Here is a 15,239-nt window from a genome sequence, read left to right as displayed (position 1 = left end):
AATTAAACTAAGTAGGGTTGTTTAACATGTGTCATCAGGCTTTTAGTTGGTCTGTCTGTATGTTTCTTTTTATTCTGGCTGTCCACAGACATGAGCTACACTGGGCAACTGTGCAAAACCCGCGAAGAAAGGAACTTCCCAGTTTTCAGTGTTTCTCCCTGGAAGAATGAATGTGTAGTACATGTAATATATGTGTAAAAACACATATTTTGCTGCAGAGAAGGCCGGGCCATAACAAAGATACACAGCTGCAGCTTCTGCCGTTTCTTTGTCTCTGCTCCTTTGCGTCATCTTAAAAGGCACACCTGCGAGGCTTTGACAAAGGCTTTTTTCTTTTTGTTGAACATGATCCTCTTTCCAAGTTGGTTTCTTTCCATTGAACAGCTCAGTTTTTGGCTTGATGAAGGAGTCTACATTTCTTGTTTTTTTTCTCTTTTTGGATATCCAGCGGAGCACTAACAAAATGATTAATAGAAAGTGTATCATTACAGTACAAGCATTACAATTACATGATTTAGCTCTTAAACAAAACTTTCAAGAAACATATATTATCTTTAACCAATTTAAATATGTATATCTACCAGGCATCAATTTCCATAAACACTGCACAAGTGAACATCAAGTTTCATAAATTTTGAGAGTTGATGCAGTTCAGACCTTTCAAATCAATCGGCACCGAGAAGGATTTCAAAACAACAACATGGATAACTTGAATGCTCTTTATGGTTTTATATGAAAAGCTATTAAATATATTTGGAGAATGCCAAATATCCCTTACAAAATAAAGATATAGAAGAATTATACCGAATACTGTTATTATAAACAAATATAACCAAATTAAATTCTGTTCCCTTGAAAAACCCAGTGACAGCTTGACTCCATCACTTTGACACCAATACTTGACGGAGCTTTCATGTGATCTCCGCCCACTAAACGTCACTTCTCTGCAGCTCAGCTGTCAAAGACATTTCCGCGTGAGTTTCACTTGAAACCGCCAGACATGCAGCAACTTCATAATTACGACGGCACCTGAAGGCAGCACTGGATCCCGTGAAGCGCGCATGTGGAAAGAAAGAAAAAAAAAGCCTATCAATATTTAACCTTTTGCCTTTGATCTGCTGTGATTTGAAGATAAATTAGCGCAGACTCAGCAGAGCCTTTGGTTTTTGTCGTTGTTTTTCTCTCTTTATCTTTTAAAATCGCGGGTGTCGCGCATGGCTCCCCGGGGGGTCTGTCTGCTGCTCGCGCTGTCCGCCGCCCTGAGCGCGCGCTCCTGCTGCGCCTACACCTGTCCGGCCGTCTGCCGCTGCCGCGCCGACACCTTCCAGTGCAGCGGAGACACGCAGCGGGCCTCCGGGGCAGCGGCCGCCTCCGTGCGCCGCCTGTAAGTAGCCCGGCTCTGCCCAGTTAATGCTTTGTGGTCAACTTGGCTGTCAACGTATTTCAGGACTAATGCGATGTTTCTGTGGATAACCTGAGGAGTTGTGCATTTCGCAGACGGCTCCAACATCTGCCGTTGGAAGAAGTGCCCGCTCAAGCCTTCAAGGAGCTGATCGACATCACACACATGTAAGTGCTTTTGTGTGTTTTATGCTTCTGTTGGGTCACTCGCGTGGGCTCAAGAGAAGGAGGACGCCCAACATTCAAAAGCATTAAACATTTATATGATATTTTAATATCAAGTGTAATGAAATGGACAAGAGAAGTTGTCCTTTGCGAATAAACCTCCAAATGCAATTGTGCTTTTCCCTGTAGCGCCACCTACTGGCGTCTGTGTGCGCAATTTTGGAATTTTGTATTAGAGAACAAAACCTGAAAATATAATAAATCCGATCATTTATTCAATTATCCATTTTGTAGCACCACTTGCTGCTAGACAAGGAAACACACCCACTTGCCTCTCACAGTTCAAAAATGTGGTCTCGATCAATGATATTGAATAATTATTAGAACTCTATTAGAACTGTATGTACATTTATGTCAGACATTTTTTTAAAATATGCATTGTTTCTGTTATGTGACAAAGAACCAATAAATATATTACATCATATATTTGCTAGATTCTTGAACAGCAATGACAACAAAGGACGGGGTGAACTAGTTTGGGATTATTTTATTCACTAACATTACACTGCTCTGGAGTTTACTTCCTACAAAGAGTTTTAACAGCAATGTAAGACTTTCTTACATCACAACATGAGCATCCTGCTGCAGGTATTTAAATAAATGACCCGTAACCAAGAATCAGATGGAAATTATTCATATACATGATCTTTTTTTAAAAAGGAAGCTGTAAAACATGTCCCACAAGTAAATGATTTATCTTGTTTAAAAAAAAAAAGCGACAGTCAAGTGAAAACATAACCACAGTAGCTGATCTCATCTTTATCATGTTCTTCAGATCTTCCAAATACTCGTTTCACCGTTTAATTAACATATCACTCACAGCTCCATGAACAGATAAGCGTAAATCCTTTCCCGGAGGTTTCGTGGTGAGTGTGTGTTGACGAGTGTTATCAGTCTCCGGTACTCGCAGCGCCGACATTGTGTCTTCATCGGTTTCAAATCTCGCCTCCATTTGGTTGGGTTGTCATTGTTGAAGCACACTAGAAATCACTGCACAGCTAAACGTACAAAAAGGTTTTGAATGAGCTGTTAGTGGTAATTATGATCCTATCCATAATGCAATCAGAGGAGGGCGCGATAGAAACTGAATTTAAGACGCGCAGACAGACGAGAGTCATTTAATTGTTCCGGTTTTGTTTGAGATGGACGCAGGGAGTCGTTAACCTAAGAAAAGTGTGCGCTGATTGCAGAGGAGGGGAAGAAAACATGATTACAAAAAGAAGATGGAGTCGGCCGTGCGTCTCATCTGAAAACAAAGTGCTCAAGGACAAGTGGAGGACTGTTGTTGACTTCGTTTGTGTCTGAGCGTCTTTGTTTAGTCTTGTTGTGTCCAATCCCCCCCCCTCCCCGTGGCCCAGATACATCCCTGCTGTGCGTTTGGAGTTTCTCCAAACAGGATGCGCGTGGTGCCCTACAAGTTTTGAATATTCTCCCACGGTTTGTATCCCAATATCAATCATCTCCGTCCTATTTTCTAAAGGAAGCGCATTGCGAAGCTGGTAAGGAACGAGAGATCCATTACTTGCTGTGGCTCCGCGTACCGAGGGGAGTGATTTGTGTTTTCCGGGCGCTTATTAATCTGTCGGCTGTTTGTTTGTTTGTTTGTGCCGCAGTGAGATCTCCCAGAGCAACAGCATCACAAAGATACGGAGGCACGCCTTCCTCTCGCTGCACAGCCTGATTGAAATGTAAGAAACGCTTCACCTTCCACCGCACCTCCCAGAATCCAAGCTGCACCGTTAAAACCGGCCGTTCGCTGGATCACTTGTGCTTTGCGTTTAAGTTTCAGCAGCCTGATTAATCCTTGAGTGCCGAGAGCGGCCTGACGGGCCACTAGGCTTTGCCGTGTTTGTTTGTTGACAGCCACTGACAGTAATATTGTAATTACTGAGGCCTTTCTCTCATTTCTATTCCCTACAGTACTGTGCAGAATATCAAAAGTCTGAGAGTTATTGAAAAAGGGGCCTTCACAGACCTCCCCAGACTGACACATCTGTAAGTCTTGACTTTGTCGATCAACTTGTTTCCACTGAATTCATGACATTTTTCTTCTGTTTTAGTTGTATTGTATTGGGATCCTGGTATTGACACCATGTTTGACATGGATCCTGTTCAGAGTATTTTTCAGCATTCGGACCACTTAAATGTAACTAACATCTTATTGTGTGTTTATTTTCATTTCAAACAAAATGCAAAAAAACTAGCTTTCCTCAAATAATACTGTTATCTTTCCTGATGCCATTATTTGATTTACTATTCATGTTTTGAGACGAAGCATTAAAAATAGAAGAAACGGCCAAACTAGCTTTAGGCTATGAATGCTGTTGTATGTTTGTTGGCCTCAGCTTTGTACTTGAGTATCAAAAAGTAGTGATAAGAAGTATACATATTACATGAATGAACAGGGATATTAAATGGGGGAAAGGGGATGTTGAGGTGTTAAAATAGCACACAAGCCAATGATCTCGTCAACGTTGTATTGAGTTTATACCAAAGACTTCAAATATCTGACCAAACACCTGTTATAGAAACCGGGTTAATGGAGTCAGAGACACATTCAAACAGGCAGGGAGGGTCTGCAGGAAAAACGCTGTTGCACTCTGTGAATATGTGCGATCCAGTATTTTGAGTCGTTTAACCTTGGAGATATCTGGCATTCAGCATTCGTCGGTGCACATTAAACCGGGAAGAATCGCATTAAAGGTCACGACAGGCTGTAAAAATTAGGTGATGAACGAGATTTAAACTGAACCGTGTCTCACCAACTCTGCTCATCTGCAACCCTGTGACATTTTGTGGGGACTTTAAAAGATTTGTTCTTATCCGCTCGTGATCATCTGTCTTCTTAACAGGAGCGTCTCTAACACGGGCCTGAAACACTTCCCAGACTTCACAACCGTCTCCTCCCTGGTGCCAAATGTCATCCTGTGAGTAACCGTGTTTCTGAATTGGATTAGTGTGTCAATATGACGCTAAGTGGAGCCCAAGTTGTTTATTCTGAGCCCGTTTTTTTACCTTTATCTATCAATGTCACGGTGCCACCCACACCGCCGCGAAACCCCCGACTGGGTCACAGTTCCTCAAACACCGCTTTTTTTTTGTCATCATTTTGTCTGACAATCACGGCAAATAACCCCGGTGAGTGTTATCTCCTCCGTGTGCAGGGAAATGGTAGACAACATGGGGATTGATACCATTCCCGCCAATTCGTTCCAGGGTGTCGCAGAAGAGTATGTTGACTTGTGAGTATTTTTGCCACATTATCAGAGCCGAGGGCAACAATTTGTCGCCGCCCGCGGCAATTTTGTTGACATCGGTTCGATGCGGTTACGTCACCGGGTGCTCAGTTCTCTGACCTCGGCGGTGTGTCCAGCAAACGTATAACATCGTGTCTTTGGCAGGAACCTGTTCAGAAACGGCTTCAAGAAAATCAAATCTCATGCATTCAATGGAACCAAGATCAGCACACTGTAAGACTTCAAAACATTCATAATAAACCCACAAAAAAATAACACAAAAGGTCGATAGTGTGGATAAGTTTTCTTTTTCTAATCATAGAAAACTCAGCGTACCAGTAAGCAAACGTTACGTCAGACCAAACAAAGATTGGTTGCTCTGTTTTTTCTTGTTGCTCTGCCCCGTATGGATGAGACGTGTGCAGACACCCTGCAGTCTATGAATAATGCTCATTTTGCTCAGCGTCACCCTGAGAATACAAAAAGTATGTGACTTTAGGGGCATTGTTTGCCATTAATGTGTCATCTTACATTCTCATTGATATTGCATGTTAACTGCCAAACTGCTGTTTAAACTGGATATCGCTTGTTTTATGGTCGTTGTTTATGTCTTGTAGGATTTTGAAAGACAACTGGTATCTCAGTGACATTGAAGAAGACGCTTTTGAAGGAGCCACAGGTCCGAGTTCTCTGTGAGTGGCAATAATTCAAGTTGATGAAACCAATAAAACTAAACAACTTGCCAGACGTCTCATTCAAAATGAATGATGATAGAATTATACATATCTTTTTGTTTTAAAGCTGCATCTGTCAGCTCATTGTTTTTCATGTTATGATCCACAGCTTTGCTGTTTTGGTTCACTCTCTGCGTCCGACTCGCTTTCCAGCCATAAAATATCTGATGGACTGACGGAGATGGAATTAAAATATTAAATGATATTAAAGTAAAACATTCAGCATTTGAATTATTACTAACGAGTTTAACGAGTAGTTAAAACTTGTTATGCAGAATAGCTGATTTCAAAATCCTTTCATTTATAGTTTTGCATTTTCAGAGTTAATGTATAAACAGTTTAAAGAGTTTTTTTAGGTACAATACATAGTACACTGTTGGGCATTTAAATCTGTTAAAAATGCATCATACTTTGAAACTGAATATAAGATTGACGATAAAACCTTCACTTAGAGTAACTAGAGTCTGTCAAATATATCCAGTGAAATAAAAAGAACATTTTGTGAAACTCAAAAAAGAAGAAACAAAAATGCTCATACTTATAGCTGAGACTTGTACTTACGTAGATACAAAAAATGAAGCGGTCCCAAAGTTAAAGATAAGAGGTTGACATAAATACACCAGGTCATTTATGATTGTGGAAGTTAAATACCAAAGCAATTTGCTATCTTTTGTTGTTTAAATCAACAGCATTACGGCGCTAATATTTAAACTGGGCCAGTGTAGCATGATTAATATTCATGACAATGTTTATCATTTTATTGTATAAACATTAGGGCAGCCCGTCTGTGTAAACAACCAACAAGGAAGGCAGGACTGCTGAATGCTGATGAGTCTGATGTAGCTGCAGCTCACAAGTCTCTGATTGCAGCCAATTCTGCATTGTTGATATGAAATGTCCCCTCGCGAGTAACAGAAGGATTTGTGGTATTATTCCCTGACACGCAGGGAAAGAAGGTCTTTGGTCTCTGGTTATTTTCAGATTTAACGAGTGTTCTTTTAATGTAAAAAAGGTATTTTTGTTGGGGATGAGCGTCTTGATGAATACAACAACTTTAAATCTGCGCTTGGCTGCTACAGTCACGGTAACTTTCAGAGGAATCGCATTACCACTATTACAGAAATCCCTTCATGGTGGGAAACACTGCCTTTGTATCTATATCTATCTATTAGAAATCCCGGCCCAGTTAGAGCAGCCGCTCTGGTGACCAGAAGTAGTCCAATGCTTTTTTTTGGGGCGGGGGAGGAAGTATTTCATTGGTGGATGTTTGGAGTCACCCTCACTGAAACACATGCCTGTGTGCTCCGCGTGTTTGAATCAGGGATGTTTCCTCCACCGCTCTGAGCTCCCTCCCACCGACCGGATTGAGGCAGGTGACGTTTCTGAATGCCACCTCTGCCTTTGCTCTGAAGACGCTGCCTCCGCTGGAGAGCCTGGCCGAGCTGCTGGAGGCCGAACTCACGTACTCCAGCCACTGCTGTGCCTTCAACACGTGGCGACGGAGTCAAAGGTATAGCCGCTGCCCAGAGGTGCAGCAAAACCGTTCACATGCCGCACAAAGAGCAAAAGCTCCGCCCGGTGAATGCTGTTCATGAGCGGTTTGGTAATTAGCAAAGAGTTTTGGGGATTTTTGTAAGCTCTAACCTTTTTCTTTATTTTGTATTTAAAGGGAAAGTGCCTTAAAGAACTTCACAAAGTTGTGTGATCTCATGGAAACTGAAATGTAAGTTGCTTCACTGCCCACTGTGCACAATGATTGCTGTGTGACCGGTGGATTTCTGCGTTTAATATATACATATTAATATGAGGCCCACAAACCACAGAAGACAAAAAGGAGGACTGGCCCTCAACATCAACACGTTTCAACTTCTAAAATATATCTATTATTTAAAATACTGTATCTTTTTCAATACAATCGGACTAAGAAAAGGTCCCTCAACCTCCAAAAAATAACTACACACACATATAAACCTTTTTCTGACTCCTCTCCAATTGCAATTGCTCTGTGATATCTGTGTGTTCTCCAGAGAGCCCACTGCGGATAGCGAGGACCTTAACGATTACATCAACTTTCAGTACCCGGACCTGGAATCAGATTGTCTTAAAAGCTCCTTGGTCAAGTGCACGCCGAAGCCAGACGAAGCCTTCAACCCCTGTGAGGATCTGCTGGGCTTTCCCTTCCTACGTTGTCTCACCTGGATCATCACCGTGTTCGCCGTGGCCGGTAACCTGACTGTCCTGGCGATGCTGCTGATAAGCCACCACAAGCTGACCATCTCCAGGTTCCTCATGTGCAACCTGGCCTTCGCCGACCTCTGCATGGGACTTTACCTGACGCTCATTGCCTTCATGGACCAGCTCTCCCGCCACGAGTACTACAACCACGCCATCGACTGGCAGACGGGGCCCGGGTGCGCCGTCGCCGGCTTCCTGACGGTGTTTAGCAGCGAGCTATCGGTGTACACTCTGACCGTCATTAGCCTCGAGCGCTGGCACACCATCACCAACGCCATGCGCGTCAACAAGAGGCTGCGGATGCACCACGTGGCGGCCATCATGGGGGCGGGCTGGGCCCTCTCTCTGCTGGTCGCCCTGCTCCCTCTGGTGGGGGTCAGCAGCTACAGCAAAGTGAGCATCTGTCTGCCCATGGACATCGACGAGCCGGGCTCTCAGGTGTACGTGGTGGCGGTGCTGGTCCTCAACGTGGTGGCTTTCTTGGCGGTCTGCTACTGTTACGCGTGCATATATCTGAGCGTTCACAACCCGGAGCACTCGGCGCGCCTCGGCGACACCAGGATCGCCAAGCGCATGGCCGTGCTCATCTTCACGGACTTTGTGTGCATGGCGCCGATCTCCTTCTTCGCCATCTCGGCGGCCCTGTGCGTGCCCCTCATAACCGTGTCTCACTCCAAGATCCTGCTCGTCCTGTTTTATCCCATCAACTCGCTGTGCAACCCTTTCTTGTACACGCTCTTCACGCGGGCTTTCAGGAAGGAGGCGCGGCATCTGCTGGGTCGCTGGGGCTGCTGCCGCGCCGGCGCCGACTTCTACAGGTCACAGACTCTGGCTTCACACCTCAACTCCACCCCGAAGATCCCAAACAAGATCCCTCACTCGCTCAGCATTTACGCCTATCACATTAAGATGAAGGATTGCTTTTTAAATAAGGGCGCCACATGAGCGGCGTTGGGGATTCTTTTTTTGGGGAACTTGCTGAGAATGTTGCATTGCTTTTCAAATGTAGGTACGTACGGGTGAAGGGAGTCTCAGTCTGGCACACGGCAAAATTAGATTTGAAGTTTTGAATTTAGTTTTCAGAGTGAGAATTTCCTCAGTCTGGACAGAGACGTCCAATTAAAGGCGGCGAGTGCTGCAGCCTGCATTTCTGCGCAATGTTGTGGCACAAAGAAGCAGATAGATGGAGCAGGAACAAATACAATATTACGGTTTATTTGCAAATCTATTTTGAAGGTGTAAATGATTTTATCAAGATTTGTGTAAGACCGTACAAGACACAGTTTTCTTGAAGATCAGTAAGTAAACAATGAAGTAAATATGATGGAACAGAAGCATCCGTTTCAGCTCATCAGAGACAAGTCGTTGTACTCAGGAGACCCTCAGTTCACCGCTGATGTTTTAATACGGTTTATTGGTCATTAATTTATCTTGCGCACCACTCAACCCTGGAGGGTCTTTGGGCAACTGGAGTCAATCTCAGCTAACCTGGCAAGAGGGGGAGGAACAACCATTCACTCTCACACCTACGAGTGATTTACAGTCACCAATTGACCAACAACCAACGGAGCAGAGTGGGGGGGTTTTGGGCCTTTTACCTTTAACGCTATTCGACAGTCTTTCGAATCATTGCTGCAGACTTCTATACGTTTACGTCTGCAATGGTGAACTTTACCAATTAAATATCTGAACGGATGCTATTTGGGTGACTTCATTGTACTCGAGGATCAGTGTGACAATGTTTTTATTGGTCACTGTGAGAAATGGCATCAGGTTTACAGAACATAAACATTTCACCATTATTTAGAGCCTTAAATCCCCCTTGTGTGGCGCCCACTATAATTGAGTTATAAAACCAAGTACACTATGTAAAAATGTGCACACTGTTTGCGTGCTGTATTTGAAGCCAGGAACCAAGACTGTTGCCTATATATTGCTACACTTCACTACAAATGTCAAAAATATTATCTGCATTTTTCAGTGATTTGTTGCTGAAGCCGTCTCACCTCCCACATGCTTTCTTTCCAGCTGTGAGTAGATGCTTGATTGTCTATCCAAAACAGTGAAATATTAAATTGATTTTGGTGTCCATGCTGGTATTCATAAATTCATTGTGTCATGTTTCATTGAGTTTTCTATGCAGCGGTTTAGTTTGAAACAATAAAATCCTGATTAGAATGATATGAAAGCAAGAGGCTTTGTACAGAAATAAAAAAAAAGGTTCATTGAATACAGCACAGCTCAGTGTATTTGAAGCATGAATAAAGGCAAACCATTACATAGTTTTTACCACAGCTAACACATTAGGTACACTCAAAGCAGCCCGGTCATGACAAAAGAAACAACATTCTAGATCAAATTATGTTTCGCTTCACCAGTAAAGAAAACTATTTTCAGCAAAATATTATACAACAGAAATTCATGCTTTTTTCATCAGTCTGGATTCACGAGCAACGCGGTTGGGAATCGTTTGCACAGTTGTGTAAATGACAAGCAGAATTGCCCTGATACTTACTTAATAAAAAATAAATCAGATCTTGCACAGAGGTGTCTCACACCAAATGCAGGTGTTTTACCCAAATGATACCACCAAGAGGTATAAATGCCTTCATTATCTTTCCCTTTTAAAATCAGTCTCTACGTGATACTCTGATAAGCTCAAGGGAACTAAAGCTCATCACCACTCTGCTTCCCCGACAGCTTTGGAGAAGACGTAGTCTCTGCCTCCATAACAAATCACTCCATCCTTCAAATGGAACTTCCAGCGGTTCTTGCTTCGGTGAATCTGTAATAGAAAGAATACGGTTACACAATATTGAGCCAGTGTTAAGGTTTGTTGAGAGGAAAAGTATTTCCCAAGAAGATTATATATACATTATATATATATATATATATATCGTACTTTGTCGTATTGGCAAACAATGACGTTGTCAGTGTCAAAGAGATCTGGGATGTCCTGCTCGACCACATCGTCACCCGAGTTCAGAGGATCCTGAGGATAGAAGTGTGTCGTTAAAACAAGTGTGATCAAGACATGCTGCAATACCAGACTGATTAAAGTACACACACACACACACACACTTCCAACTGACCTCATCCTCTACGTTAGTGAGTTCATCTGCTGCCTCCTCGTCGCTGCTGGAGGAGATGCTGTTGCAGTCACTGCTGCCGCCTCCTTCCTGCAGGGCCTTTATGGCCTCTGCGTTTATTATGCCCAGGAAGTCGTTGTCTTCCAGGGAAACGGCCGCCTCCTCCTCCATGTCAGAGTTGCCTGCAGCACCGTCCAGCTGAACGATGTCTGACAGTTCACTGTAATTGTAGGCCAGGTCCAGCTTAGCAGGGACATAGAGACAAAACAGCAACAGTTATGACAAAGTCATATTTAGAAAATATGGAGTTTGCTATGGTTTAAGTTTCTCTTTGGATCGGCTTCGGTTGAAAGCGCAACAGCTGTTTATACAGCATTTGAGAGGTTCGTAACCAAACTAACACAAGAAGGTTTGCTAAAAATGAATGCAGACTTAATTATGAATAAAAAGTTATTTCAGGCAAATTAAATTGTCTTGACTTTCAGACTGAGAAAATGTTGGATTCCACACTTCCAACAGAGCGGTTTTCATCAGTGCGTCCAGTTTAAGGAATATTGTATCACATTTTGTATAATATTTACATATTTAGGAAGAATACATATGAAATATAGCTGCAAGGAGAGATATTAATTTCTTAATCACCCCAAGATCAGCATGGGACTGGTTGACAGTCTTCCTGGCCATTACTGCCTTCCCCCTCTCCTCTTCAATCACTTCCTTCAGGATGTCGTCGAGGTCATTGGTCCTTAACTGTCCCGTTTGGGTCAAAGCCTCCTCGGTGCTGATCTGGAAGTCCAACAACTGACTGCAGGGGGAGGCGCTCGCGCAGAGGGTCGCGGGTTCGGGCGGTGGGTTCGGTTCACTTTCTCCTGGGGGGGCCTCTGGCTGTGGGAAGTGGGCCCCCGGAGGCTGCGAGGCCTCAGCAGGAGGGACCAGCGGCTGCTGGGGGAGGGCGCTTTCCTCGCCGGGGGGGAAGTTGGTCTTCGGGCGCGGCGGCGGCGGCGGCGGCTGCTGCTGCTGCTGCTGCTTTTCAGAAATAGCCGGGGCGGAGAGCGCCTCCTGAGGAGGACGAGAGGCATCTGGTGGGGCCGCAGTGGACGGAGGGTCAGGAGATTCTCTGCGCTCGATGACCTGTGCGAGTCGGGACACGGGGGGCTGACCTGCTGGGGCCTGAGTAACCACAACAGGAACATTGACCTTGTAAAGTTGACCTCAGGGGAGGCAAAAAGGAGAGAGTGACATGTTAATTAAAAACCATCAGCGCCTGGTGCAAAGCAAAATCAAATGCCAGCCAGGATGAACAGGTCGTTGTGTACCAGAAGCCGTTTGTAGAGTGACTCCAGCTGGTATCTGAACAGGGTAAGATAACCCAGCGGGGAGAGAGAAGGTGGGAAGTATCCCCGAATTGTTCTGCAATGAAGGAAAATAAAAATATTAAACAGTGTTAGTGACTACAAATCATTTAAACATTGCTGATTATTGCCCAGGTTCGTCCGGTGTCAACTTATGTTGTTGTGTCTGTCGAACTTAACCTTTTATTGTAATTAAAAATATACGCTGACAGGTTTAAATGACCCATTTTGAATCACACACAATGCGAATGCACACAATTTTAAAAGTATATGAATTGGATAGATAAATGTATACACAACCGTGAATTGCGAATATAACTACATCTGAACTTTAAACAACTTCATTACACACTCAAGTTCTTGAAATTTAAACAGTGATTTAATTAAGCAAAGAGAAATTCAGTTGCTTTCAAGCTTTGAATTCGGATGTGCCCTTTATGTAAAAAGCCACATGAGGTCAGGAACAAGATGTGCTTTAAATCTGGATGATACTTTCCTTCATGGGGAAACTGCGAATATTCTGACTTGCGGGGATCACAACAGAGGCTGAGGGCAAAAAAATGAAATCAGAGGAGAGCAGGTGATCAAACAAAAATCATCCAAGCATGAAGCAGTTCATTTCAAGCAGAGCTGCATCACCTGTGAGCTCTTGATTGGTCCGATTGTAGTTGGCAGGGAGCTGCAGTACAAAGTTGGAGGAGTTGATGTTACTTTTCCTGTAGTCTTCCATTGCTTTTGACTGCATCATCTTGGACTCCCAGATCTGCACAGCAGGAAGCCGCAGCGGTCAGCCGCCCCGGTGGGACGTTATGCTTCCGCTCTACATGGTCGAGGAGTTAAGATGTGACTCACCTGTCTCAGGTCGTCCAACACGCGATCCTCCAGCCCCTCGTCCGTGAAGAGCTCCCTCATGCTCTCGATCACATCATCGATGATGGACAAGTAGAGTTTGGCCTGCAGTCGTTTACAGACACTGAAAGTCAGAAGCTGTTGAGCCGCTTTTGATTCTGAATTATTTTATACGCAGCACACACACAAAACACCGTTTAATCTTAAATGTACACACCAATATGCCATGTGACCTCATCACAAAATTGACAACACAATTGATTAAACCGCAATCAGCTGTTCCAAATAAATAGCTTGATCCTTTAAATGTACGAGATTAAAATAAGTACCTTGAGGGGCACATGGATAAGCCTATAGTTTCAGCACAAGCGGACCTCCTCCCAACACAAGTAGCTTAGCTGGTATTCACCTAGACGGTAAGAGAACCACCTAAAAGCAGCCGGGCTTACCACGGGGGCCGTGTTGGTCAGCATGATGCTCTCCGCTGATGGCGTTGGACTTTGGGAGCGTGATATCCCGGACGCGTTGGGAGGAAGGGCCTTCACCTAAAGGCAGAGGAGCCCCAACGTTTGGCCCTCACTCACGCGTGAGCGCACAGGTGATCGTAATCAAGCTCCACAGGGAGAGGCGATTGGAGCAGAGACATCCGCGTTTGTTTGGAGGAATTCTCAGGAAAGATTTGTTTTTTTTTCTTATACATACGACATGCAACTTAATTTAGCTCAATTTGCTGAAGCAAAAGCGTTTTTGCCATTTATTTTGCCATCAAAACATTTGAGACTTACAGGTGCAGGAGTGGCTGGACATAAGGAATTCTTCACCCATGTCCTCGATACGTCTGTGCTCTTGAAGCACTGACTTCAGCTGCAGTCCACTCCAATTTCTTCAGTGGGCTTTGCTCCAAACTCCTTCCTGCTCCTGTGCTCGGTTACAACCCTCAGTGATCAGCTTCTTCAGCAGTGACCTTCGACGGCTTCCCCTCCTGGTGGAGGCCCTTTCAACCACTGTGAAGTCAGCCGTTTTCCCCCGTGAGCGCGTAGCCTCCCCGACCAGACTGAGAGAGAAAACCTTGGCAAGCGTTTTGAGTTCATTAGCTGATTAAAGTGTGACAACAACGTGTTACTACAATAAACACAATATTCTCATGAGATACTGCATCCTGGGTTTTAATTTGCTGCAAACCATAATCATAAAATAAAAAAAAGAAATAGAAGCCTAAAATATATCACCCTGTGTGTAATGAATCTATGGGTTTCCCTTTTTTAATTGAATTACTGAAATATTGAACGATGATATTTTAACTCATTAAGATGCACCTGTACTCGAGGTTAAGCTCACTTCTGTCGGCATTGGTCATCACTCAATGGGATGATAGGGGCTTAAGAGGCATCAGGACATGAAGACAGACATTGTCCCCGCAGGCCGCCTTGTATCCACAAATCACCCTGATGCTGAATATCGTTCCGCTGTCTTGTTGTGAGTCTAAAACATGAGGTTTGAGAGAGACTCCGATAACTCTGCCCTGGATAACTTCAACAGAAAGCCAACGCCGTTGCACATCTTCCACAGCGCTGGGGGCTCAGCGTCTCATCCTTAGACTGCAAAATGCCAGGAGTTAAATATACTTCACGCTCTACAAAACACTTTATTTTGAATTTGCTGTTCAATATGCACCCGTCGCAGCAGCAGGGACTGAGATCCCTGCTTCCTCCGAGCATCCGTTTGGTAAAACCGGCAGCCTTTCAACACTGCAGGTTTGCTCCTCTGATGCGGATGAGAGAGCTGTGGTTCAAAATCAGCAACAGCCGAGAGTCTGACACCTTTGTTAATGTGCAGCCAACGACTCCAACGGGCTCCAACTCAGCTGTCCCTTTAGTCCTCCTGGATTCACAGGCTCTCTTTACCCTTTCACATTTATAACTAATGGTAAATGATTGTTTTTCTGGTTCACACTTACTTCATAGACAGTATCAGGTTATGGAAAATATTACCGAAATGGAAGTAACCATAGTGATTTTACTGTGACAAGCACTGCCCCCTATTGTCATTAGAAGAACAACTAATCTAAAAGCTGTTCTAGTTACTGGTGTAATTTTCAGTTGAGAAATGCAAGAAAGA

At 44.0% G+C, this 15,239-nt stretch overlaps 2 protein-coding genes across 3 annotated transcripts; one reads left to right on the top strand and one right to left on the bottom strand.

The window, feature by feature from the left end:
- Positions 1 to 976: 976 nt before the first annotated feature.
- LOC120821104 (lutropin-choriogonadotropic hormone receptor) lies at positions 977 to 9,920 on the top strand. Of its 2 annotated transcripts, XM_040179510.2 has the most exons (11): positions 977 to 1,384; positions 1,498 to 1,569; positions 3,240 to 3,314; positions 3,547 to 3,621; positions 4,479 to 4,553; positions 4,791 to 4,868; positions 5,028 to 5,096; positions 5,480 to 5,554; positions 6,918 to 7,106; positions 7,266 to 7,319; positions 7,624 to 9,920. In XM_040179510.2, exons 1-11 carry the CDS (start codon positions 1,215 to 1,217, stop codon positions 8,774 to 8,776), a joined length of 2,085 nt encoding a protein of 694 aa, XP_040035444.2. In that variant the 5' UTR covers positions 977 to 1,214; the 3' UTR covers positions 8,777 to 9,920. The 2 variants fall into 2 exon arrangements, with proteins under 2 accessions (XP_040035444.2, XP_077960276.1); XM_078104150.1 differs by lacking the exons at positions 4,791 to 4,868; positions 5,028 to 5,096.
- Positions 9,921 to 10,062: 142 nt separating this feature from the next.
- On the bottom strand, positions 10,063 to 13,719 carry gtf2a1l (general transcription factor IIA, 1-like). The gene is made up of 9 exons (XM_078104151.1): positions 13,571 to 13,719; positions 13,125 to 13,226; positions 12,912 to 13,035; positions 12,771 to 12,818; positions 12,237 to 12,332; positions 11,563 to 12,131; positions 10,924 to 11,163; positions 10,734 to 10,823; positions 10,063 to 10,616 (listed from the first exon to the last, which is right to left on the bottom strand). The coding sequence occupies exons 1-9, from the start codon at positions 13,592 to 13,594 to the stop codon at positions 10,509 to 10,511; spliced, it is 1,401 nt and encodes a 466-aa protein (XP_077960277.1). The 5' UTR covers positions 13,595 to 13,719; the 3' UTR covers positions 10,063 to 10,508.
- Positions 13,720 to 15,239: the final 1,520 nt, after the last annotated feature.

The sequence above is a fragment of the Gasterosteus aculeatus genome, chromosome 6 (genome assembly GCF_964276395.1).
Source record: "Gasterosteus aculeatus chromosome 6, fGasAcu3.hap1.1, whole genome shotgun sequence".
Classification (NCBI taxonomy): Eukaryota; Metazoa; Chordata; class Actinopteri; order Perciformes; family Gasterosteidae; genus Gasterosteus; species Gasterosteus aculeatus.
The sequence above is the reverse complement of the archived record's forward strand: the minus strand, read 5'-3'. Positions and strand labels throughout refer to the sequence as shown.